We start from the raw sequence: 27,040 nt of genomic DNA, 5'->3' as shown, positions 1-27,040 counted from the left end.
GATCGTTAATTGACATGCGGTTGTCACGTGTGATCCAAATTATTATTCATCCGTATATAAAAATTTAAAATAAAAAAATATAAATTTTCTTCTGATTAATTACGACAAAGAAGATAAAAATAATTTAAACTCCTTTTTCTTGCTTTGACAAACAAGAAAATCATAAATTTTATATAAAAATTGTATCCTAAAATTGGAGAAGTAATTATCTTTTTTCTCTAACTATTTTAGTTCACATTTAGAAATATTTGAATATTAATTTGAACATCGGAGGAATCAGGTCGAAAAATCTCCTTCAACCATAGTTTTCGTATAGGTGATACCTCGAAGACAAAATACTTTGATCCCACAAACTCAACATCTCAATCTTAAATTCATCTCAAATTGATCTCAAAGTTACTTTAAAGTCATCTCAAATCCACTTCAAAACCATCTCGGAATCACTTCAAACACTCATACACATATATACACATATAGGTTCAGATCAATCGACCAAAACATCAATGATATTTTTTTAATAATATTTAAGTAATAATATAGATTTTTAAGATTAAATATTATCTGTATTATAGTAAATTTATGTAAAAGACTTTCATAATATTTTTTATTTTTATTTATTTATTTTTCTTTCTCATCATTTTTCCTGGTCGATACTTGTTCCTCCCATAGATTTTGTATTATAGCAATAAGGATGAGACATGTTGTCAAAAGATCCCCAAAGAAGAATGCTTGTTTTTTTTTTTTGAAATAAAGATTTATTTTATGTTGAAAAATTGTCATACAAATGATCTAACTGCGAGGGCCACCATCCAATAACAAAATTGGTTTATAAGCTGGGCAAATAGTGTAAGAGAATAAGTATCCTTAGTTGTTGTTTATATATATATAAAAAAATCACTTAATGACATTAACATTATTAGTGGCTAACAAAAAAATAGTTATTCAGAATATTATAAATATTCTATGGAGGTATCACTGGGTTATCCAAACAGTTAATGACTTAAGAAATAAGATCGAATTCAAGTTTTTTTTTTAGTTCTAGAAAAAGAATGATGATGTTGGATGTGTCGAAAATTGATGGTGTGATTGTTGATGATATCTTTGTCAACCCGATACGATTTTGGATTACGTGCATAAGAATCTGAAAATGATTGAGATGATGATTTGGATCTTCACAGAGAAACTGATTTACGTGAATATAATAAGAGTACTTAGACTCGATCGTAGATTGGGTTTTGTTTTATATACAATATTCTAAATTGATCATATTTTATAGGACCAGTACTTAATATCTTGAGCTATCAGTTTTGATCATCTACACAACTACCAATAACGCCTCCTGCCATTGAGCATAATGATCCGTGTTACAAACCAAAGTAAATTAGATGCGTCTGTGACAGTTCTCGACAAACAAATATCAATCCAGTGAATTTGAACTTGTTATTCAAAACAATATGTCAATATCAGATTCCTTACAGCTGATCAAAAGAGCATTTAATGAGATGCCTGAGAGACTGAAGCCACCCGAGAAGAACATTCAACCACCCAGCCAGATCTTCTTTCACCCACTTTAATTCAAAGCATCTCTTTTCAGTGGAGCATTTACAATTAAATGTATATATATATATATATATATATATATATATATATATATATATATATATATATATATATATATATATATATATATATATATATTGAAAGACAAAGTAACGAAGATTGGCAAACAAAAAGAGCAGCCAGACAAAAGGCCGAAGCATGATTTTATACCAAGGAGAAAAGATCAGAAATCGTAAATGCACCGAAGCTGGTCTGGTCAGGAAGGCTTCCATTCGCGGAATTCAGGTTACTTACAAGAGGATGAAGATTACATATGCTTGGTGAGTGAGAGAGAAAACATTTGCAGGTTAAAGGTGGAAGATTTGTCAGCATGCATGGTCACCGTCTCTGATAGTTGAGAACTTTGATGGAGGTGGCGTACGCAGTGAAGAACACAAAGGAGAAGGCAATCAAAACCACAGCGGTAATGCTCAACATGCCAGGGCCATAGCCGAGGGACTCCTCCAGGTATTGCTTCACGGTCCCATCAAAACCTGGACCAGCTATTCTGGTCTCAACATCACCCAATTGTGATGTGATGACGCCGCGAAGAGTCCACGCCACCGGGCATATGTAGTAAAACCAAAGCCACCACACGGGGAGGTTCTGAGACAGCCAAACAAAAACGACCAAAGTAAACAAATGCTGAAGGTGGTTATCAGTTATCAATCTAACCTTTGCCATGTAATTACATCCTTGAGAGAACTATCAGAGGTTAATGACCAAATACTCTAAAGCATAACCACTGGTTGGTTAGCCAAGCTATAAAACTATTCAGTGTCATAATCAAAGAAGTGCAGTTTGGTTGATACCAATTCCGATTGATCTTGTTTTGGAAAGAGAATTTAGAATTGACTAAACCAACATGTATGATCAATTAAGAGCTGCCAAGGTATGAGTGGAATAGGCCAATAAAAATAAAACCAAATGCAGGTAATCTTTATTTTTTCTTCTGTGTTTACATCAAGCCAAATGCCTGATATTTATATATTTTAATACATATTGGTAGGAACCTGATGCTTGATTCTAATCGCAATTTTTCTGAGTGGACGATGCAAGCTGACATTCCGATCTTCTCATCAATCATTAGATTTTGCTTTCAATAATTTAATGATATGAAAAGAAAATGAAGGTATTTGTTTACTGGCTACTTACAGCTTTGGGGATCAGAAAACCGGATAGTAGATTCCATAAGGAGTAACATGATGATGAAATAACTGCTGCTAGCTGTTGCGTAGGAGTCAAACCTACTGCCATCATTCCGTAGAAAGTGAAGTACATGAAAGTGAGGAACATGAACAAACAGTATAGGATAAACTTTACTGCAAGAAACAAATCAACCAGTGAGGGCCAAGCATCCAATATATGATTAAGTACTATTAAAATTGACAAACAGATGGGAAGTAAATGACAATTGGCAATTTTCTCCATTATAATTGTCAACCATGAAAGTTTGCCTGTGGCACTCAAATTATAAGGATAGGGATGTCATTTGAATCTTCTCAGTGTGCCAGTTCGTATAATAACCACAAACATTAACCATCATGGTTCATGAGAAGATTTATATAATTTTATCCACATCAAATTTATCTTTTATGATATAATATCCCTAAGCGCAATCGTTCAGTTCCATTATGACTCCTGTATTCAAACCCTCTTAAACTTGCCATGTGCAACCATAAAAAAAATATTCTAACGTATGACACTTAAAATATACAATATCCTTAAAATTTGAGTTTTGAGTAAAAGAGAATTGGATGATGTGACCTTGGATCAATCAAAATTTCTTTTTGTCATTGGATAAAAAATAAAAATCATTTAATTATATAGACAGATATTTAAATCACATTCTTTGACAACCTAAGCCAAGAGAAAATCCTAAATAAATGAGCATACAACAGACATTTAATTTATTCTTTTTTAAATTTATTTTGGAGAGAAATAGTTTTCTTTGCCACCACAAGTCAACTCATTAGTGCTAAATGAACCAAAGCATGTCTTCTACCATTAGTAGCTCTTGACGAAAAAAAACTTAGGATGGACATTTAGACATCAAATACTTTACTCTTGAAAAATTGAGTTCTTGTGCTGGTGCAGATCCCAGTAATTCTGAAACTTCCAACATTGTGGTCTGGTGTCAATCCTAAAAAGCATCAAGCAGTGCTGCCAAACAGCCAATTTTGAAGACTAAAGGTCCTGTAACTTGCAAGGTGGTCTCCACCATTTTGGACAATCAAACAAAGATATCAAAACTAATACTCCACTTGATTTCTATCCTATATCTAGATGCCTGCCAGCTGAGCTTCTACAATTCAGTATATGAAGCACAATTGTGTTCATTGGACAATCAAATGAAGAAATCAAAACCCCACTAGATTCTATCAGATATCTCGATGCTTGCCAGCTCAGCTCCTACAATTCAGTGTATGAAGCAATTGTGTTCTAAGATCCCATTGATGTCATACATAATGTATTTTAAACAAAAAAGAAAAAAAATGCCCAGAGTGTTCACTAAAGGTCTCATACTATCTCTGAGAACTCAGGATTATCCCAGAACCCTTTCAAAACCCGAGCAGAAAAATCAAAAGGTTCGTTGGTGGGGATGTCAGAAGGCTTTGAAAGGGAAACTTCAGAAAGCAGAACTTAGAAAAACAAGTTTGTGCCACAGGATTATCCCATTGATACCAGGTGGCTTTGACAGGGAAATGTCACAAAGCAAAACTTTGAGAAACAAGTCAATGTTCATGCCTGCATTATACTTGGAATCCCAGAAATCCAAATTATGATGTGTTCTAAAAGTAGTTAATTTAAAGTTATAACCTAATAAAGTTGGTTCCAACATCCTTCCAACAGAAAATGCTAAATTTTTGCTATCTGTAAGTCTAGTTTAAGAAGTGGAAAATTGTGAAGGCTAATCAAAAAAATATTCTTAAGAAAGTTCTAATTAAGAAAAGTGAAGACACCTAAGTCAATCAGGAAAAAAATAAAAAAAATAATATATGTACCAATAAGCAATATGAACAAGAGAGAGAGAGAGAGAGAGAGAGAGAGAGAGAGAGGCCCCATTGTACCTAAAGTCCTTTCGTAATTGATCATGAAAAAGGTGATAAGGCCAAAAATAATGGTTTGCAACAGGATGTATGGAATCTCTACAATACCCTGTAAATACAAGACATATGATATCATTATATTCTCAAGTAAAGATAACAATCTGCTTATGTATAAGAAACACAAACCTGTGCTGCTGCATATGGAAATGAGGCATACATTCTAGTTGCTCTTTCCCTATAGTAAACTGTCCTCTCAATAGAAATCACAGGTTGTATAGAGGATGCATTGTTGACTCCGAGGAATATGCAAGCTGAATAGAGGGATCCCATAACCAGAAACAAGTCTTGTACGGTATCTCTGAATAACATTAGAGCTAGTTGGTCATATGGTTTACTCGAATATTGCTATGTATGGAAGCATACGCTCAAAAATCTATATCCTCAATGCAGATTTGGTGAATGCTTGTTACCTTTTTGAGCCAGCATTCCAAAAGACTGTCCCAAATATCAATGCGGTAATTGCAGTGAAGAACATGCGCACAACACTATATCGGGGACTTCTCCAGTACACAAGAAATTGTTTCTTACAGCATACTTTAAATTGAGTCAGTTTATCTTGCGGAAACACTGAAAAGAATCTCAGAGGCTCTGTACCAGCAGCAGGGGTACTTAATTCCTGAATGAGAGCTTCAACTTCCCTGTAGCAAAAATCAATTGTGATATTATAAATATTCAAGACAAAGGGACCTTTTTTTTTATTTTTGCAAATGACAAGTTGTGAAGATGGGATATGATCCCAATAAACTGACAAAACATTTAAAAACTAAGCTAACCAATAATTTCAATAAATTTTTAGGATGAGGACTTGAAGTCTCAATTTGTATTAAGTTAATTGGGAAAAACACCACCAAGCTAGTCGGTCAGGGATAAAATTTATAGGACTTGGATTTAAACCCTCAAGCTAAGGTACGTCAACTGGACTAGGAAAGATGTGGCAAAAATCACCTGAATTTATCTGAGTTTTTATATACAGTAGCAAAGTCTAAACCAAGGCTTTCTTCACAAGCTGGTGTACTAATTTCCAGCATCCAAGTTGCAGGATTATAACCATCAAGGATAGGAGGAACTCCATGTATTCCCTGCATGGAGGATATAAATATGTAAATGATTCATTCAGCGGCAAAACTTGAAAATTTGATCTGGTTCAACAGATTCAGCAAAGCATGATTGATCCATCAATCACATCCAACAACACACATAATCTTATGCATACTTGGTTATTGGATTAACAGAAAAGACATCTGCAATGCAATATGCTGAAGTCAAACTGATATTAGAAGTATACAAACTGTAATACAGGGTAGGGAATGAGACAATTTAGAAGAGAGCCTATGATGTAGTATCCAAAGTACAAACACCTGACTTCGATAACCTATAATTATGGAAAGAGGACAACATAAAACACTAACGTGATTGACACCAAAGGTAAACCTCTTGAAAGGAGTTGGAATTTTCTAAATTTATTCAATATCTTTGAATACAGGACTTTTAAACTTCTGTAAAAAAAAATGACACAGGCAACTACACATGACCACATCTAGTTGTGTTGTGATAGACAATTTCACAACTCTGATATATATCTTAGGTGAAGAGCAACAACTTTGTTCTCTCATTCTGTACTATTCAGAAATCATTTTTCCTGAAGACTTTACATGTGCAAATGAATCTTAAACTATGCACGTCTCTTATAGAACTATTAGTTTATGGCCATTAGAAAAATAATATTCATAATCAACAAAGTCTGAGTAATCAACATTAAGTTCCAAGATAATCAAAGAGTGGTATACTTCAACTATAGATACCCATTTTATGATGGTAAAGGATGCCATGCACATCTAACTCCAAACTTTACAGCACTAAATTTTGCAGCAAATTATTTGTACCATAGAAAGAGGCTCATATGAATCTCCTGCCCCAATCCCCCTTCACAATCGGAATTGAAGAATAATAGAAATCCAATATGCAACTAAAATCTGTGCAGGCATGCTAATGAAGAAGTATACATGATTACATTTAATACCTACCTGAAAGTAGTTTATCATATCTTGAGAATTTCTACCAAGTGAGCCACCATATATGACAAGGCCTCCTCGCTTCATAAGAAGTAGCTGCATGGAGAAAAGAATGCGAAAAAAACTGAAGTTTAGCTTCATCAATTACAAAACAAGGTATTCAGAACAAAAGCATTATTACCTCATCAAATGCTTCAAATATATCAATACTTGGCTGGTGTATGGTGCAAACCACAGTTCTTCCGGTGTCAACTGTGTTTCGAACAGTACGCATGACAATTGCAGCAGCCCGTGCATCTAAGCCCGAAGTTGGCTCATCCATGAAGATAATAGAAGGATTTGCAACAAGCTCTACTGCAATTGTAAGGCGCTTTCTTTGTTCAGTTGATAAGCCACTACTCCCTGGTATGCCTACTAATGCATGCCGTAAAGTATCAAGTTCCACTAGCTTCATAACTTCCTCAACAAATGCCTGCATTTCAGGATAGTGATATATCAAAAGGATATTGAAATCAGTAAGAATAAAATTAAGGTGTAGGGACTAACACATCTGTTTTCTTGGCTGACTTCATTTGAAAGACGAAGACTTGATGAGAACCAGAGAGACTCCTCTACTGTTACTTGAGGAGAATGTATATCATTTTGTTCAACATATCCCGAGATTCTGGCAAAGGTTCTTTGGTCCTTTACATATCCAGAAATTCTTATATCACCTTCTATATATCCACCAGTCTTCCTACCAGCAAGCACGTCCATAAGTGTGGTCTTCCCAGCCCCACTAGAGCCGACCAAGGCTGTCAAGACACGTGGTCTAAATACCCCAGAAACATTGGATAACAACTGCAACCGTGTCTCAGGAACTCCTTGAGCTCTCATTGCCTGGAGTACAAAACCGATTAACTGTCAGAACACTGATTAGTCACATATAAAAGGATCTACTACGCATGATGTATCAACCTTTGGCATATCAACGAAATAATTGACATTGTGGAACGTCATAGATAATGGCTGAAATGGAAGAATCATTCCTTTATTGGAGGTATTTCCGTCAGCAGTTCTTTCTGATGCCTCTGGTTCATTACTTTCTGCACTTGACATAATAAACAAGGTATTTATGAAATTAATCTTCAAACAAAATTTAAATGGAGACTAGGTCTGCAAAGATGAATATTACAGCAACAGAGACTACCACTTGTTGCAGTTTGTGGGTGAGTGCCTTGACAACCTTCATCCTCCCCCTCTTGAGAATCAGATGAGACAACTGCTTGTGCCTTTCCCAGAGCTTCAATGACACCAACAAGTTAGAAATTGTACCACATACACAGCGACATTAGAAGAAAATACTATAAAGCATGACAAGGTAAAGATAGATCTATTAGCAGCAAATACTAATATGGGTGCTTAGACAAAAATTGGAGGCTTACGTTTAAGATATGCCATGGCAAGAATGAACAAAATGTTGAAAAGGATAGAATAAGCTAGCAAAATGCCTACTCCCACCCAATACCAGTATCTCTGGGTTGGTAGACCCTGTGACCGAAGTACATTGTTCCCAACTGTGTCTGTTCCATAAGAAGATTTCTGTCGTAAAAGAGAAACCAGTTTACAGGACCCAAAAATATGAGATTTACAGAGTATATCATCAGAAAAAAAATTAAAAATAAAATATACCTCTCTCCATCTGGAGTCTGTAAACTCGTTGACTGCAATTGCTCGTTGCCCATACGATAATGGTGAAATCCAGTAAACCCAAATCCACCATGGTTTGATTGAATCTGATATTGTAAATGAAGCTTCAGTAAGCATTAAAACCAAGAAAAAAGACGATGAATTTTGTCCTATGCTTCCTTCAGTCCACTGTACAGGTACGAGGGTCACATGAATGGTTAGAAGAAGAGGCCATAAGTATTCCATTCAGAATGTGGAAGAGTAGAAAGTAGGAAAACACTGTACAGGATCATCAAATTCTAACCTTTTGGGACAATAAATCCACCCAAAAGAAAGATGGCTAACAGTGCAAAAGATCCAAATGTGTTGGCCACAATGAAATCTCTTGCAATAGCAGCCATCAGGCGGAAGAGACCCAATGCCATTTGGTGTATGGAAAACAATAACAGCATGAAGCAGAAAAACCTACAACAATTAGTTATATTCACAGTACTAGTTCAGTTGAAAAAGATAACATGTAAGATGTTTGTAGATAATGAATGACAAAATATGAATCTGACCTATCAGCGCTTGGTGCAAACCCTACTGAGTAGTATACCACACAAGACCATACTACAGCTTCAATAATTGAGTATGGAATACGTAACAACCAGCTAGGAAGAGAAAAAGCCCAGGCTGGATAAAAAAGACTATCTCTCTGCTTATAGAAAACTGGAAGTCGGGTAATTGTTATTGGAAGCTCAGAAAATCCATTAAACATCATATGCACCAGTCCGAAAAACAAACAAGAAAGGTACAATCTGCCATTCATCTCATCAATGGGATGCAGTCTTGTACGGAGAAATACTGTACAAGTGATGAATCCAACAAATGCAACCTGCATCATATGCCTATCATTAATTTTGTTTAATAAAAATAAATAGTTACAAAACATCTTTAAGAAAAACTTACATAAAAGAAAGCAACAATTTATTTCCATAAAAGGATGGGAGGCCTTATGGATGCATCAATACATGTTTGAGAAATCTGACTGAAAGACACCAAGTACTAAAACCACAGGAGAATTTCTGTTTCATTTCAAGGCATCAAGATATGATGACTTTGAACTAATACCATACGATGTTTAATTGGTGCACCTAGAACACCTTGTTGAAAGAGAAGGCTATCTTGTTTATCTTAACAGCATCTTGTGTAACAGCAAGTTTGCTCCATTTAAACCTAGATGTCACATGAAAACTACTGCTTTCTTCTTTTTTCTATTTTTCATGTTGGGGGTAAGATAATCTGTATAGTGGATCTTCCTAGAGCTTGCACTGGTGGGAGCCATTATTCTAGAAATCGATAGCTGATAACAATCACAAAAAAAAAAAAAGAAGGGGCCTCGGTTTAAGGAGTTTATAGACACATTTACTTGATTTCATTTTACTCAGCTTAAACCAAATTGACAATTCACTCTAGTTAAGCTTGCCACAGTAGTTCTACTTCTTCAGTAAACAATGTATTTTTTCTACAAAAGAAGTGTGACAACTTTTGCATTTGCAGTGAACTCAGTACTGAAACAGACAAATATGCAGAACAATATGATTGTCAAAATCCTCCTTATAAATGCTCTTTACACCTCAAAAAAAAAAATTAAACTCATTACAGTATAATAGGAACCACAAGCAAACTTGCATCTAAAAATCAGACATAAGGCAAAGAACTTGAGGTTGTACCTGTCTGTATATTTCTAGATTTCTTAGATTATATCTGTTAGATACAATGGGACCAAATAAAGGCAGCTTGTTATAGCTACCTTATCATTGAAATGATGTTCAAATAAATCTTGTTGGATTCACATGGATCCAGACTATGTTGAGTTTGGAAGCTCACACTTACATGGTTATAGCTTACATTCAGATAGATCTATGTGAAGCACACGCAGCTTACGTCTAACAGAAAATTAATGCGTGCTTGAAAATATAACGTTAGCTGTACTCTAAGCAAAAACCCACTCTTAAACGAGAATTTTTTAAAAATATAATTCGGAGTGTTGATGAATTTACCCAGTGTCCTTATGTTCTTTTTTTTTTTCCTTCTCTCTTAACAGTCATATATGTCAAACAAGTACCATTTTTTAGAGTACAATTTTCAAAGTATAACATCACAAAGAGAAGAAAATCTATGCAAAAACTATGTGGTTAAAAAAGCTGAAAAGCATACTTGACATGTTCTAAAAATGTAGAGGAACCGATGCCGACTGATAAGCAATACTTCACGAGAAAAGCATGCTTTGAGGAGGTCCTGCTTTGATATAGCAAAATTTGTTCTTGCAAGAGCTGAAGGAAGAAACCCTTTATCGTCATTAGGGACCAAAAGATTGGATCGGACAGAACTTCCATATTCAGATTCTCTGAATATCTGAGCAATTCTTGAAGCGGGAACAAAAACATATGGTTTGGAATGATCAGACCAATACTGTTTTTGATCCTTTCTAGAGGTAACCTGTGAAAAAGTTCAATTAACTATAGGATTTTCAGTAGATATTCAGGGAATAAATAAAGATACATACCTCCTGGAGAAAATCCGCCACCCCTTTACGAGATGGCATAAAAAATCCTAGTGTTTCAAAGAACTCCAAAACTTTTTCTCTGGGCCCATGATATATGATATGTCCTTCAGCCAATAATATTAGATCATCAAAAAGATCAAATGTCTCAGGTGCAGGCTGAAGGAGAGACATAAGCACAGTGGCCTCCATTTGATGAACAAAGTTCAGCATGCATTTGACGATTTGATATGTTGTGGAGCTGTCAAGTCCTGTTGATATTTCATCCATGAAAAGGGTTTTTCTTGGTCCAACTATCATCTCTCCTGCATCGTAAATAGAACCAAGTATAAGGAATAATCAGCAACCAATCTGTCCAGTCCAGTGGCAAATGATGTCTCGCTTGACAATAGAAAGACTCAGGCGAGTTCTAATGTCAGCGGAATTCACACTTCTTTGAACAGAGGCTGTCTGAATGACTCCATGACATTGTAAATATATTTTTGTAAATTGTGAAAAGATTGTAGTTGTTATCTTTCTTGCCAACTACTGCTACATTGGAAAAAGGACCTTACATCTTCATCCAAGTTGGTAAAATTAAGACCTAATTTAAGTAAAAGGAACTCATATTTGTCTATATAGATTTATGTAAATAAGAATTGTCATTGTGTACCACCTGATTAGCATGGAATCTCTGAGTGCTTTTTTTGTTAACTAGAATCTGTTGGATATTTCATTCATTAAACCTGATTAGCATGGAATCTCTGAGTGCTTTCTAGTTAACTAGAATCTGTCGGACATTTCATTCATTAAATCTTCACATCAAAATATATCCACAAGCAAATGAGTGATTAACAAATTATACAAATTTGGTAGTTCAGTTGATTCAAAATCAAGTAGAGAAAAGGTCAAGAAACTATGTAATTCTGAAAATCATGACTTAATTAAACATCTAGATATTTAACATGAGCAAGATATATATTTCATAAAAATAGGATAAAAAAGGTAAAAATTCCTTTGACAATCATATTTGTTTCGGCTTAGATAACCATACAAGCACAAAGAGTTATTGGAGTAAGAAATACTAACATAAACTTGAACATATAGCAATAATTAACTGTAAGAAAAAAATCATGATATAGACTGCATGAAAAATCTATTGTACATAGTTGAGACAAGATGATAGATTTCGTAATGGTTTATTTATTTAGAGAAGGCACATCACAAAATCTCCATATTCGGATGTGCAAATGGATATAATAAAGGACACATTTTAGAAAGGAATCACTGGTGTGAGAACAATAGGGGTCATGACAAGCAATATCTTCACCACAGTATGGTTACATACAATGTTGGTGACCTTACATAGTTACACAAGTTGTACATGAGTACAAGGGGTGTCAAAGTTTTTTCCTTGGCATGTGTCATTTAGTGATTCAAATATTTTAATTGATATGAAAAGATGGTCCAACAGAGTAGAGAGCTAGAAAAGTTGCAGGCAGTTAAAATTAACCAATATTATTGTGACATACACTTATGACTGACACTATAATGAATAATTTAAGTCCATAGCAAAACCTGGAAAAGCAATCATTTTGAATTCTGTGGCAAGTATCTAAAATGTGGAGGAGACAAATTACCCTAACAGCTACTGCAATTAAAAAAAAAGTTAAATTTTAACCTGTTGTTACACGTTTTTTCTGACCACCTGAAACACCCCTGAACATATCACTACCGACCAGAGTATCTGCACAGACATCAATGCCGAGAACCTTCAAGGTATACTCAGTTGCAAGGTTGTTGTTTTCACCTTTTACTGAAGCAACCTGTTGATCCAATTTTACCAACAAAGTAAATTTGATAAAAGAATATATTGTAAATGGATTCTGATTTAAGCTGTTTAGCAAAAACAATAAATTGACCTTCATAAATGCATCAATTTCTGGAGTTGGACGGATGTTTTTCTCCTTTTCAAGCTTTTCTAAATCTTTCAAATGCTCTAAAGAATGAGCAAGAAAAAACAAGAAGAGATGAGTATTGCTTGCAGATAAGTCAGTATGTAAATGCATATGGACATATATCTGACTGGTCAGAGAACCAACTACATTTTAAAACCAGTAACAGCATGTACAATTGGATTTTGTCAATCTATGTTGAGCCTCCCAACATTAAAGAACCTAAACATATATTGAGGGATTACAGGTGACAAAACAAAATATAGAAAAGCCCAACCACTGGGCATGAGCCTTAGTTGTCTTTGGACAAATATATATAATTGAAAGAAATAAGTGCCATGGCTAGGGTGGACTGGTGGTAATATGGCACAGACAAGCATGTCCATTCAGCCTATGTCTTGAAAGATCACCAGGAACCACCAATATGAAATATAGAAGAAACATAAGCAGATTGCATGGTATGGCATGGGAAGAACTTTAAGGTTTGTCTAGTCTCCTGAACCAAGCAACTAGAAACTCAACAAACAAGACAAAACATACATATGATTTACTAAATATTTGTTTTAGTGAACAACTGAGTTGCCAAACAACAGAAAGCCTAGTGTATCAAATGACTCTTGTCAAGATAGGAGATACATTAGTACCTACACTTCTAGTTTAAGCCTACTTTTGCAGTGGGATGATCCATGAAAAGGCATGTTATGGAAACAAAAGCTAGTCTCTGCCTCCAGTAAACCATGCAGAGGTGAGATGTTCTCTATGTTTTTCTCCCAAAGCAAAAGCTCAGGACATGGTTTGCCTTACCGATCTGTACAGGTGCATCAACTAGCTATTGATATGGTGCGTACCGAGCTGTACCGAACATACATATGATACAATACAGTATGGTGAGCAGTACCTAGCTATTGACATCGATAGCAATCTCCTACCGGATCGGTGCGTACCGCCCATACTGAGCAGTACACTACAGTATGGTGACCATTGGCTCAAGGTTCAAAGTCAGCTTCAATCCTCCACATTCATTAAAATTATTTGTTCAATATAAAAGGAACCACATCATAAATGCTAGTCTTACTGATAAAAGCAAAGCCACTAGTTACAACTTACAATAGCTAATAAAATCTAGTCTCTACCTTGAGTAAACCATGCAGAGGTGGGATATTCTCTACGTTTTTCTCCCAAAGCAAAAGCTCAGGGTTCACAAAAGGAACCACATCATAAATGCTAGTGTTACTGATAAAAGCAAAGCTACTAGTTGCAACTTACAATAGCTAGTAGCACAATCCACACATCACCAAAAAGAAATGAAAAATCCCTACAAGTAGCAGAATCAATCAATCAAATTTAGCTATGGGAATATGATCTTGCCCACTTCAGTCCATCATATGAGAACGCCCACTTACCCTACGTCAGTCACTGGATCAGCTTTAAGTTAGGATGATTTGATTTCATTGGTGGGTAGAGTTGGTTTCATGCTCAATTGAAGAAAAGTTTTCTTAAACGATGCTCATTTTAGATAGTTCTACTCTAAAACTTCTTTGCTAGCTTTTTTTCACACAGGCAAGGATTATCTTACTTTACTAAACCTTGACTATGGTATATGATCAGGGAGACTCGAAGGTTTGGTTTATGAGCCCCCATCCACAGTCAAGGATGGAGATTAGTTTTAACTATATCAAAAGCATATAGTCGATCACCTATTAATAGATTTATATAAAAGATTGTATCAAATGGGAAATGAGGAATAATGAAGCAAAGTTTACATCAATTTTTCAGCGGACAGTGTAATGCTTTAATTAGTTAAAAATATCAATCTCCTATATTATGTAATTATGTGTCTCATGAAGAATGATATGTATACATATATATTTCATACAACGAAATCACCATTAGATTGTAGAATTTATCGTGGAAGATAAGCAATTGAATCTATCTGCAAGCATACAACTTAGTGACCAATTGGGAAAGTAGTTTCCAAAGTTTGAAAGATTCTAATGAATATTAGTTGTCAAAGGCTTTGAAGTATGGAGAAAAATGGATGGAAACATCACCACAGCTATTGTTAAATAGAAAAAGTATATAGTATTAACTATTAAGAAATTCTTTTAACAAAACAGGATCATAATATAATTACTCTTATCAAGTAGGCAAACTACCTGCCCAGTTGTTGCTCGCACCCTGACATCTTGCTGCAAAATCCAGGGTTTCTCGAACAGTCAACTCCCCTATATGATTATCTGTCTGGCTGATGTAGGCAGATGTTCGTTGCACAACGAATTTATCAAGCTGGCAACCGTTGTACTTCACATCTCCACTTCTCTGACAAGAAATAAAACAGGCTTATATTGTTTTTGCCTAAATTAGGACATGATTTGCAATTTACATCTTACAGAACATATCTAAAAGGGGGAAAAACCCATTTAAATTAGGCAAGTTCACATAGACAGTCCATAAAATTCTTGGTTAATGCAAGAAAACACAAACAGCATGTCATGCACCATATTGAAAGGAAGCTAGCCCCATTTAGTTAGCCAAACATCCTATAAATTACAATGGACACAGATGTGACCAAAAATGTGTGTGCACCTAGTGTGGATTTTATCTTCAAGTTCCAGAGGTTATGATCTTAAACCAGAAGAAGAATTGGAGTTAGCAATGAAGTTGCAAGAATTTGATCTTTAATGAAAAAGGATATATAATGAAGAGAGTTAAAATGAGAAGCAGCCATAACACTTACTTAAGTACAACAAGATGACTGAAATGACTTGCATTTCAGTACCATTGCCATGGAAATGGTGTTCGATCTCACTTCCTTATCTTAGATTATTTGCAGAAACATACTTTTAATCTGGAATGTTTTGTTCTAATTACTATCATCTAGTCTGATAGACTGGAGACAAACTTTCAGTCATCATTTCTAATATACAACCTCTTAAATCGGTATCTTGCTACAAAACATACACTAGGAAATTAATATGAAAAACATTATCAATTATCAATTTGTTCAAAAGAACCCCACAAGCATACCTCCAAGACATTTATTGTAAGAAATGTTCATTCCATATAAATTTGTTTGTAACATGGCCTTGTTTTCCACAAATTTGCATATAGTTGAACCAAATGGTTATCAAAATATTTTATAGCAACTTGACAACTTCACTATAGAACAAGACTATAGAGGAAACATTGAAATAAAATTTAAAGATGGATTGTGTTACAGTACATGGAAGTGTACCTTTAAATTCAAGGTTTGCCGTACCGGACTGTACCGCCCGGTATGGGCGGTACGTACCGGTCCGACAGGCCAACGGTACGCGGACCGCTCCGTACCGTACCGACACTGTAGCAGTGTACAGTGCTCGGTACACGTGAGTGTACCGCTCGGTACACCTGGGTGTACCGAGCGGTATACCGTACCGTACCGGTACCGAGCCCGGGTCGAAACGCCGGTACGGTACGGTACGGCGAACCTTGCCTTTAATAATAAGTTCAAAATGGTAAATGGGCAAGTGAAGACTGAATAGAGAGAGTGACTTGTACATCACATACCCAATGGGAAGGGAAATAAGATAAATTTTGTATTAGAATAATTTACCAATTAAAATGTTATGCGCAAGAATAAAACCGAATGAGAGCACTGCTGCAAAGTAATGGTGGAGATTCTTAAGTACTGTAAGTCACAAAATATTCTTAATGTGACTTATTTTTGGCCTCCAATTTATTTCCACAAAATCCAAATATAGCAAGTGCTTGTTACTTTGTTGCAATTATTTTCAAGGCTCTTCGCTGTTTGGCTGCATTCAATTTTAGTGTGCAACTTGGAAGTGAAAGAGCAAATCTGGTACAATATAACTCGTTGCACAGTTTTTTATCTTCTCTACTTGGAGAAGTACTACTTAATTTTTTTTTAGTATGATAGATTACTCAATATTGAATGACTTGACTCAAACAATTGTATGAGATAATTAAGCTAGCCATTTTCTCGAACAACATTCTGAATCCTTATCCACCATGGCAGAATCCTACAATATAGTTTCCCAAACATGAATGTATATATAAATCCTACAATATAGTTTCCTAAACTTCAGAAGATCGTCTATGTCTAATGTCACCTACTCTTGAGCATCAGTTGGTCAGCCTGCAGCTCTATCATTCAAGGGAATAGATAATTCTGTTCTGATCATGATAATGTCTAATATACCACTATCAGAAACAGTTTATTTAAAAAATTTGGGAAACCAGTTTTGTTAAATATAGTACAGAACATCATCATTGGCTCGAAATATAAGATCCAAAAAAACTCTAACTTAAAGTTCAAACCTATAGAAATGCTACAGCCTCACCGTGAAGACAAGCTTGCATGTCTAAACTATATGATTCAGCAAGCTCGTAAATGAGAGAGTAACTGAAAGAGAACCAGAGAAGCAAGGATAGCTGACAGAAGAAGTTGTCAATGATAGATAACCCAATGAAACAGGTAAAAAATATTTCCATCGAAGATTTAATAGCTGGCCTATTTCAGTTAAAATGCACATGCAAAATTTGATCTTTATGACAGTTAAGTTGAACGCTGAAAACAATTTCCTTTATCCCAAAAAAATAGGGAAATGGAAAGCGACTTATTGTGCAGCATACAACACGTGTTTTTCAGTAAACTAAATTATCTGGTAAGAAAAAATAGAAATTTTCAAAATAATCCACTTAGGTGCTTGCTATCACCTTAACCTATTACTTTTGAAGAATTTATGATGCAAGGAACCGGATGAATCAGTATACAGTTCCTCATGATGTTTCACTTAATGTCATTTTGAAACTGTACAGTAGATGCATTATGTCTCTATACAACATGGGTCACCATGCTGTGTAAGACATGGAGATAGAAAATTTTAATCAGATTAGAAGGAAAGATTATCACCTTTAAGTTAGAATCAAGTTTACCAGCTAGAGCCAAGTGTAGCGTGGTTTTGCCAGAACCAGGAGGTCCTAATAGCAGTGTCATTCTGCCAAAACAGCCAACAGACTAGTTAAACATGGACATAGAAATATCAGTTCACCACAAATTAACCAAAAACAATCCGAGTGTCACGTAGTTCATAGTCAGGCATGGTTTGATGATTATCATGGTAAAAAAGGCAGAGTAATATATTCTTACCTTCCTGGTTTTATGACACCGCTAACGTTGTCCAAAATGGTGAGAGTATGTTTTTTTGGTCGGAGTAATCCTAAGGAAGTAAAAACCCCCTGCATGGAAAGCAAAACAAATTGTTTGGTCGCTTGTAATAGATTGCAAGAAGCCAAATAGAACGTAAAATACGAAGGCAAATTAAGGAGAGATTACAAAAGTCCGTTAAGATGGCATGGCACTGTTGTTAAAAGAAGACCCAAGTGTTCTTTCACCAGATTTTGTGGATCCAAAAGAGTAAAGAATCGATAGTAGTTCATGCTCGAACAATAATATATCATGAATTTACTTATCTTTTCATCTATTTTTATGTTGAAAAAAATAAAAATAGAGCGACGTGTTCCAAGCACAGTTCGAATGTTCAAGAATTTAACTTCAATTTCTGATGATTTCGAAGCTATAACCAGTTTCTTTTGTTTTTAATTTACAAAACAAGAAGTATTAAGCTAAAAAAGAAACGCTACATTCGATTCACATTGTAAGCCCAAAACAACTATTCTATTGAGTTGTTGATGTCAAGTGAGATAGCAATGTACCTCAATAGCGTCGCGGACAAAGTTAGTCAGAGTAGGCAAAGCCCTGTGACCGGTGTATACTTCTGCAGAGACGGTGAGATTCTGGAACGTCACCTCCACTTTGGGAACGTCCAACCCTACACTGTTTCGTTTGAAGGGACGAAATCAATCAATCAAACCCGTCGTGATACATTTGGTAAACCAACTAAAATCTGCCTTGCAGTAAACTAGGCATTGATACACACGCCATCAGCAATGCACACAAACACACTTAATAATACTGCACTAAACGTGATATGACCGAGGCGTCAATGCCATCACATGTCAGAATCTACCCAAAAGAAGATGCGGGGGGAGAAGAGTTGCGATCTTGATCTTGCTCAAAGAAAGAAACCCGTGAAAGCAATTATAAGCCATTGATGGCAGGTGAAGGCAGGGCATGGCCAGATGGGGTGGGTGGTATACCTATCGAACCGGCCTTTGATGCCGGCAAGGAGATTGTAATTGTCCTGGTCGTTGGTGGCGAAAGCCTTATGCAGCACCCGCTCACGGGCGGCGCGGTCGAGCCGCCTGACGTCGACCAGCTCGAACGGAGGAGGCGTCGGCCCGTGGCGGGAGAAGGATCGGGAGTCCCGGCGCACGACGGCGAAATTGTGGCGCTTGACTGACGGCAGCCGCTCCACGGCCGCCCACATGAGCTCTTCCTCGTCCTCCGCCACAACCCGTTCCTCAAGCGCGGCGTCCAGTCCGGATCTCGGCTGCTCGAAGAGTTCGCCCGCCACCTCCATGTCAATCTCGAAGAACTCGCTACCGGTACTGGCGGCCATATCGCTTCGCTCCTCTCTCTTTCCCTCCTTTCGGATCGAGGTCGAAAGACGAGGAGGGGGAGGGGAGGACATTATATAAGGCGATGGGAATCTCAAACGGTGAGGCCGTTGGAATTCTGGGCGTTTCGGAAATCAGGGCGTGGAATGACCTAACTACCCCGCCGTGCATCCGCTTGCGGCAAGAAGGGGGGGGGGGGGGGGGGAGGAGACGGTCTTGTTGTTTCGGACTTCGGACTTCGGACGCGGGCGCAACGCACGCGTGCGCGCGCGCAGATCGGGCGAGCGAGCTCATCACAGCACGCACGATTGAATCAGGGGAACAACGCATCCCCGCCCGACGCGGTCAAATCACACGCGAGGTTCGCTGCTTCTTCTCCCAACGCGCAAATGATGTGAAGCGCGTCTCTCATCGCCCATTGTAGATTATATACGGGCAGCAAATTCTACGCCAGACTGCTCTGCATGGGAATGTTACCTTTGGGTACGTCTGACCCCATTTCGGTTCTCAAATTCTGGGACTTAAATCGTACAAGGATGAATCATTTTTTTTTAATATTTTTAATTAAAAAAAATTATAATAATGAAAAAAAATTATATACCTGATTTGATTTTCAAAATTAATTTAAAAAAAAAAAAATCAAGAAGCACAATTAAATCATTCAAATATGATTTTAATTCAATTTGAAACCCATAAATCACCAAATGGATTCAGTTTCGATTCCAATCATGATCAGAATTACTTGAAATGGATCCTTCTAAAATCTTATGTTACCTTTTATTTTAAATCAGATATTAAAAATATGAACAAGCATGACAAAATGAACTCCCACGAGATTTTTCTATACTATTACAGGAGGACGAGAGAAAAGGTGTTTGATTTTACAGGACTGGAATAACTTGTGGACTCCAAAATGGTCATGACCATATCAAGCAAACTTCAAAGCTGATGTCCTACGTAGAGATAAATATTTACAGTCTGCAAAAAAGTTGCCTATTGTGCCATAAATCAAAAACACGGGTGAACAAAATGCGGTCAAGCAAAAGACCAGATGGGGAACACAGAATCCTAAATTTAGGCAGTCTTTAGGGAGTAGAAGCCTCTTTCACCAGGCCAGCTTTTTGTATTTACCTTGGCATTTCTTGGCTTTGCGTTTTTTCCCATTGGAGTCACAGTCAGAATCACCACCACTGTCGCTGTCGAATTTCCCATTAGACTTCTTCTCATTCTTCCTAAATATGAACTGCTTTGGCCTCTTCTCTGGTTGCTTCTTCGCTTCCCAATCTTCCTGCCTTGCTTTCCAAATTAACAGAGTCCTGCAAGGTGAATTAATTTGAGCTGACAACTGTTGACATATTTCAAGTCAAGCAAAGATGGTGGCACCAAGGATATGCATGAATGCATCTTCCCTTGAGAAGGTAGGAGAGGGAAGAAGGAAGATGTATCAAAATGTTGCTCAGTTATGCACCACCCAAATGGAAGATCAGTGTTGAAGAAGGAAAGAAAAGCAACAAACCTTGAACTCCCCGATGCCAAAATATGATCTTGAGGATGAAGCTTGTTCACAGGGCTGATTGTTGTTACATCTGTGTCTATTACTTCAGCCACAAGCTTACCAGTACTCGTGTCTATAAAGTCAATAGGATGTAATGCAACCCCATCATAGTTCTCACTAATGTAACGACCAATAACCACAAGCGATTCAGAGGGATCCTAAACAACATTGCCATACTAAAAGAGTTAGAAGCATATGCAGCTCATATATGAAAAAAATAAATGCAATAATTGGCTTATTCCTATAAAACAAGATACAAAACAGGCAAATTGATCCCCTCTCTGAGCATAAGAAATCAAGGCATATTGAACCAGCTAAGCATTTGTAAAGTATGTACACCAGAAACAGAAAACAACCTTTGGATCCCACTCAGCTCGGAAAGGAGTCAAGTGACGATTAAAATCATGGCTGTGGACAATCTCTCTACTTGGGTATTCCAAATTGCCAAAAATTGAATCCCACACTCTAATGCGGTTGTCTTGAGATGTTGTCAAGATTTTGTTCCCGGTCAGCGGTGAGAAATATGCAGAGTTCACAACACGTCCATGAGCAAGACTGGCAAGGCAAGATTCAGTACCTAACCTTCTAGCATCCCAAATTCGAGCCTAGAGATCATACATGTAGGGAAGATTTATTGCTCTTTCGTTGTTATAAGAAATATAATAGAAGACCTGATCAGAAATTCATACTAAAACCAATCATAAAGAAATTTAGGGATGCAATAACATGAACTACAATACTCACAAAATGGTCATTGCCACAGCTTAGAAGAACATCTGGTTGTACAGGATTGCAGTGAAGCCCAACAACCTTGCTTCCTTTCTTATGTACTAAAATTGGTTCACCAATTTTCACATTTGACCGCACATCCAACCTTTTTGTATCAGAGGGAAACAAATAGACTTGTGTAAAGAAAAAATTATTTGCTACAAGAACACCTTTCTATTGGTATCAGAGGGAAAAAAATTATGTAATAAAGTTTCCCATCATGTAGCCTACTAGAGATAAACCATTATAAAAAAAGAAGAGCAGAATATAAAAGGATTTGGCTATAGGTACTCACAAGTAGAGGTATCCAAAATTATCTGCTACAAGTAAAACACCTTTCTCAGTATTGACATCCATACCATACAGCATCCTCCAACTAGCAGGGCCCTGAAAGTCAAAAATAATTCAGGCATACATCTCAATCCTTCCAAGAATTAAGTTATGCAAAGAAGGGTAGGAACATAGGAACCGCTAGGAAAAACTAGCAATAGCCAACAGTTGAATTTTCTAAGATGAATTCTCAAGTTTTGAAAAGTTTCTTGAACTATCACCTTCCCAATGCCATAAACTAAAGGATATAAGTGTACCTGTCGACTCTGATAATTCACAAGATGCTACTAGTTTATGACTTTCTTATATGTGAGATACTTGTTACCCATAATTTAGCTGAAACAGAAGTTCCAGATAGAAGGAATATCTTGGCTCTTTTATGTTGGAGGGAGTGCAAATACTAAGTCGAAAGCAGACAATTTTTCTAGTGTTCCAAGGTGATAAAATAATCTGACCACTCAAGTTGACACACATCACCAAAGTAATTTAACAGAAACACTGATTCATCTTCCTCGGAAGGATACATATCTCTGTAATGAATCAAGCCCACCATATTCAATCTTTCTCCTCTGTGCACTTAGTCTTCAACCATCACGGTTTGAGATGCATATGCATATGCATCACCCTAACCTATATTCTAAGTAAGATGCATATGCATCATCCAATATGGAGATGTTAGAATGTGGTTTAGGGGAGATTAATTTGAAAGATAATTGCACCTTCAAAAGATATATTATATTTTGGCTGGTGCTTCACAACAGACCATGCACAAGAGGGGCTCTCAGCAAAGGATGGATTAATATGCCATGATGTCTGTGTTCAACCTGGAAAGCAAATAGGTTGATCACCTATTACTTCGTTGTCAAGTAGACAGAATTTGGAGCTTTCTGGCAGAAGCTTGGGATAAGGCTTCTAGAGTTCCTGCACGAGATCTGGTGGTCTTGGAGAAAGCTGAAGATGGAACCTAAGCTGAGGAAAGGAAACAATATTCTGATAATTGCCATTACCTAGATGATATGGAGGGAACACAACAGATGTTGTTTTGATACTGGCATGTTTAATGAGACAACAAACGAGGATATCAAAAATTTTCCAGGATTGGAAGTTGACAGCTTCATGAGCTACATTGGTAGTCCTGTTGGAGGTGTTAAACATATTTGTAACTTGTCTATTTCTCTCTCTAAAAAAAAATTAGTTTCGAGTATCGCTGCCCTTTCTTGTCTTTTTTTGGTTTTTTTTCTTCTTTTATTTTCTCTTTTCCTCCTTGTCTTTGTATCTGCTTCCTATCTTTCTTACATTTTCTTCTTGTCTATGCATATTTCTTATATTAATCAATGGGTTAATCTAACTCATTCTACGCCTCAAAAATTGAAAAAAAAAAAAATCAGTTAAATCATCTCCTCTAAGCTAGCACCTCATATACACAACCAAGAGTTTCTGCAGAAATATTTCCTACTCTTCAGATAAATCTTAGCCTAGATAAGAAATTGATTGAGGTACCATGTTTGATGATATCTAACTTGTCAAGTTAATCATATCCAGAACCTACTTCACTTTCTAGACCAAATCTTGCTCCTCCTGTTATCAACAATAACAACAATAAAGCCATAAGTCCCAGCTATCTGGGGCTGGCTACATGGATCTGCTCCTCCAGTTATCTGCAGTAAAAATGCTTATAGACAAGTTCTAAAAACCATTTTGTAGATGGACGGGGTCGTCTTCTGTTCACCTTTTCTTTTCTGTTGTCACTAGCAAAAGTGCTCAATTCACGAAGCAGCATTTGCAAACAAGGGAAAACCCATAAACTTGATTTCACATGTCAAAAAAATTTAATAAATAATTTTCAAAATGCGAAAGGATCAGTCAATATAAGCTTTCCATACTCAGATGCTAGGTGTTAGACAATGTCTTCTAGCAACTGGAGCAGACTCGATCACTCACATGTAAGAAATCTACACTTCTGCTGAGTTATATCTTGACCTTATTTTTCAGACAGTGACAAGATAATACAAGACCATATGAAATAATTTAAAACAATAATTACCTAAAAAACTTAAATTAGATAGATTTTTTGCTTGTAGTATGAGTAAAATGAAAGCAGAATTGGCATCTGCAAAGAACAAAACACTAACAGTTTATAAGATAGCTTAAAGGTGTGTACTTAGCAAGCATGAAGCTGCTTCCACACAATTTCTTGATGAATCCTGAGATTATTTACAAGTCACAATAGCAGCCCAAAACAACTAACAGGTGGTGCTATGTGTTCAAGGGGTGAAAACATGCAATAGGCACATACATAGATACTAACTGTCAGAGGAATTAACACATACATTCCATCCATCTGGGTTAAGATCCAATAAGAGAGTACTGATTCCAGTCTCCATGTCAGTGCAACTGACGGTCCCATCTGAGGATGATGTATACGCCATTGCATCATTGCCTAGGCTAAACCTGGAGGAAGAAATCATCACTTTCTTGGATCCTGGTTTGAGAAACTATATAGATGCAAAAAATGAAGTGTGGTGAGATGTCTTACTTTATGTTGTTAACTATGCACGAGTGTATGGATCCATAAATTGTCCTTTCATGCTGCTTATCATAGTTCCAAATGCCAAGTTGCCCTTTCTTTCTCAAAGGAGAAAAGCAAAGAACAACGAGAAAATAGCTTATCAAATAATAAATAAAATGAAATACAAAAGCATTACATTCCAACTCAGGCAGCGAATTGAATAGCCATCAGATAGATTGCACACCTTATCTCCAGATAGAAGAATATTACTCTTTGTTGGATGAAATTCCAAGCATGTTACACGTCTACTGTGGAACCTAATTAATCCACAGTCTACTTGATCAGGGATCACATAGACTGGCTTGAACTGTAACAAAGATTGAAGAAACAAAATGTCATATCAATTTAATACACACTAAGTGACCAAGATGCAAAATGGTAAAAGACATAAGATAGATAATGAGATGTCCCAAAAGCAAGAAAAAGAGTATACTGCACCATGCATAGCTAAACATAAAAAGAAGCATACATTCAAATCTCAATGCTACATGTTCTGGCTTTTGCTTAGAAGCATACTCTCAAAATTTCGATTTGTGGACATGATTTCGTTTACCAATATGGTCTTGGTAACCAATTTTACGTTTTGCATCTCAGCAATGGAATATATCTTTTGAAATCAACAACTGATTCACACAGTTGTTGTGGAGTAGCCACTCAGTTATTCTACAGTGAACAACTACATAAACAAATATATTGTAATTCTTTTTTGGCAAAACGAAAATCTTCATCATCTAATTTTCTCACCTTTGGTATTTTAGCCTTAAGTTGCCGCATGAAGATATAATCCAACGGGGTCTTTGTGTTCCTTGCAGGGGCAGGAATCACACCGTGCTCCATAGCTACACGATGTGGACAAGACATGGTTGTGTGACCTACGATTTGCAATCGCATGCTATGTTAGTTTAATTCTGAAGAAGTAAATGAAAAGAGTGAGACTTCAAAGGAGAACAGAGCAGCAGCAGCAGCAGCAGTTTACCAGGCGTTTTGCAGAGAAAACAGGGTTTTCTGGGGCAATCGATGTAGGTGGCTCCCCTGAAACCAGCTTCGTGGCCCGATTGCTTACAAACCTGCAACAGTGCAAAAGTAAAACATATCACTCAAACTCGAATTCCAGCGCTACTAAGGCAAGAACAAGCCTGAACAGAAAGAAACCACAGCAAATAACGGAAACCTAGGCGAAAGGAAACAAAATAGGGCACCTTGCAAACCCTCTTGAGACTGATGGTGATGGGAGGCGGCTTCTTCCTCTTTCCCGGCGCGACCTCATCAGCCGTATCCTCCTCCACCTGAGCCTCCTCGGGGAAGTCCTCCTCCAGGTCATCTTCTCCGCCGGAGGACGAGGTTTCGCTCTCCTCGTCGGAGTCGGCTTCCCTCCGAAGGAAGCGAGGCCTCAAGGAAGAAGAAGCGAAGGGCATGAGGGTCGGTGCGGCTCCTAGCTGCAGGAGAGGCGGGCTTGTGGACACGACTTTTCCTTGAGCGTCGAAGCAAATGAGGTGGCGTGGAGCGGCCGGGCGGGAGAGAAGTTAACCCAAGCCATCAATCAACCGACGACGTCCACGATTGGATGCACCCGAAGTAATATACTTGGTTAGACCAGACCAGTAACCCCTCACGAATCTTGGCTCGATTCGAACAATGATGGATCATAGGACAAGAAACATTAAACGATGAGAAGGTAAAAGAACAACGGTGAGAAGAGGTTTGTCTTTCCTATGCCTAAATTAGTGACCTAAGATAGATAAGTAATATAACCCAAGGTGGATAAGTATCATCGTCGATGGTAAAAAAGTGATTCATTGATTATGTTAAAAGTGAGCTTTTATATCTAATAGCAAATAGAATGATATATTTTATTAAATATTTTTCGAAGGAATAATCTTTAACTATATATAATAATCTCAATTTGATATTTTATCTATGTAGGTAACAAGAGCGAAGATAGTCTATAATTATTATCTTGCGTTAATGACACTGAGGTGTTGTTACCTGGTAGGATGTTATATGCAAATAGTCTCTCCTGCGACAAACACAAGAGTTTCCGATCTTACCTTAAGTGGAGGTAAATCAACTAATCTAATGCTAATACGTAGTAGTCTCCTTATCTCTCACTATATTAATTATTTATTATGAATTAGTATGTCACATAAAGATCATAACCAAAATCGCATGGATTAAAATATATTTTAATCATAAATTATATGTATTATTATATTAATAATTTATTATCAGCCTATGTAAACTTTAACATATGTTAACTCAAATTTGAAAGAGATTTATATCTTATATTTTTTAAAATATAAAAATTATGTTAGATACTAATAAATTATAAAAAAAATTAAAAAGTGATGCATGCGTCATGTTGAAATGTACCTTAACCTAAAAGAAAATGATATTGTTTGGGAAAACTGTTGACACAGTGGGACAG

At 36.7% G+C, this 27,040-nt stretch overlaps 1 protein-coding gene and 1 pseudogene across 1 annotated transcript; both read right to left on the bottom strand.

Annotated features, from left to right (window-relative positions):
• Positions 1 to 1,755: 1,755 nt before the first annotated feature.
• Positions 1,756 to 19,508, bottom strand: LOC135627099 (ABC transporter G family member 51-like; annotated as a pseudogene).
• A 698-nt stretch (positions 19,509 to 20,206) lies between these two features.
• LOC135626884 (DNA damage-binding protein 2-like) lies at positions 20,207 to 26,165 on the bottom strand. The gene is made up of 11 exons (XM_065132671.1): positions 25,815 to 26,165; positions 25,592 to 25,682; positions 25,360 to 25,487; positions 24,800 to 24,922; positions 24,583 to 24,671; positions 24,377 to 24,497; positions 22,012 to 22,103; positions 21,693 to 21,822; positions 21,305 to 21,553; positions 20,910 to 21,106; positions 20,207 to 20,709 (listed from the first exon to the last, which is right to left on the bottom strand). The coding sequence occupies exons 1-11, from the start codon at positions 26,028 to 26,030 to the stop codon at positions 20,499 to 20,501; spliced, it is 1,647 nt and encodes a 548-aa protein (XP_064988743.1). The 5' UTR covers positions 26,031 to 26,165; the 3' UTR covers positions 20,207 to 20,498.
• Between the last annotated feature and the right edge of the window lie 875 nt (positions 26,166 to 27,040).

The sequence above is a fragment of the Musa acuminata genome, chromosome BXJ2-11 (genome assembly GCF_036884655.1).
Source record: "Musa acuminata AAA Group cultivar baxijiao chromosome BXJ2-11, Cavendish_Baxijiao_AAA, whole genome shotgun sequence".
NCBI classification, from domain to species: domain Eukaryota; kingdom Viridiplantae; phylum Streptophyta; class Magnoliopsida; order Zingiberales; family Musaceae; genus Musa; species Musa acuminata.
Note: the sequence above shows the minus strand (reverse complement) of the source record. Positions and strands in the feature narration are given on the sequence as shown.

Coding starts and splice junctions, on each gene's coding strand:
- LOC135626884 (XM_065132671.1), bottom strand. CDS start 26,030: ATGCCCTTCGCTTCTTCTTCCTTGAGGCCTCGCTTCCTTCGGAGGGAA. Junction 21,554..21,692: donor GCTGTGGCAATGACCATTTT/GTGAGTATTGTA, acceptor TATGATCTCTAG/GCTCGAATTTGGGATGCTAG. Junction 21,107..21,304: donor GAGCTGAGTGGGATCCAAAG/GTTGTTTTCTGT, acceptor AATGTTGTTTAG/GATCCCTCTGAATCGCTTGT.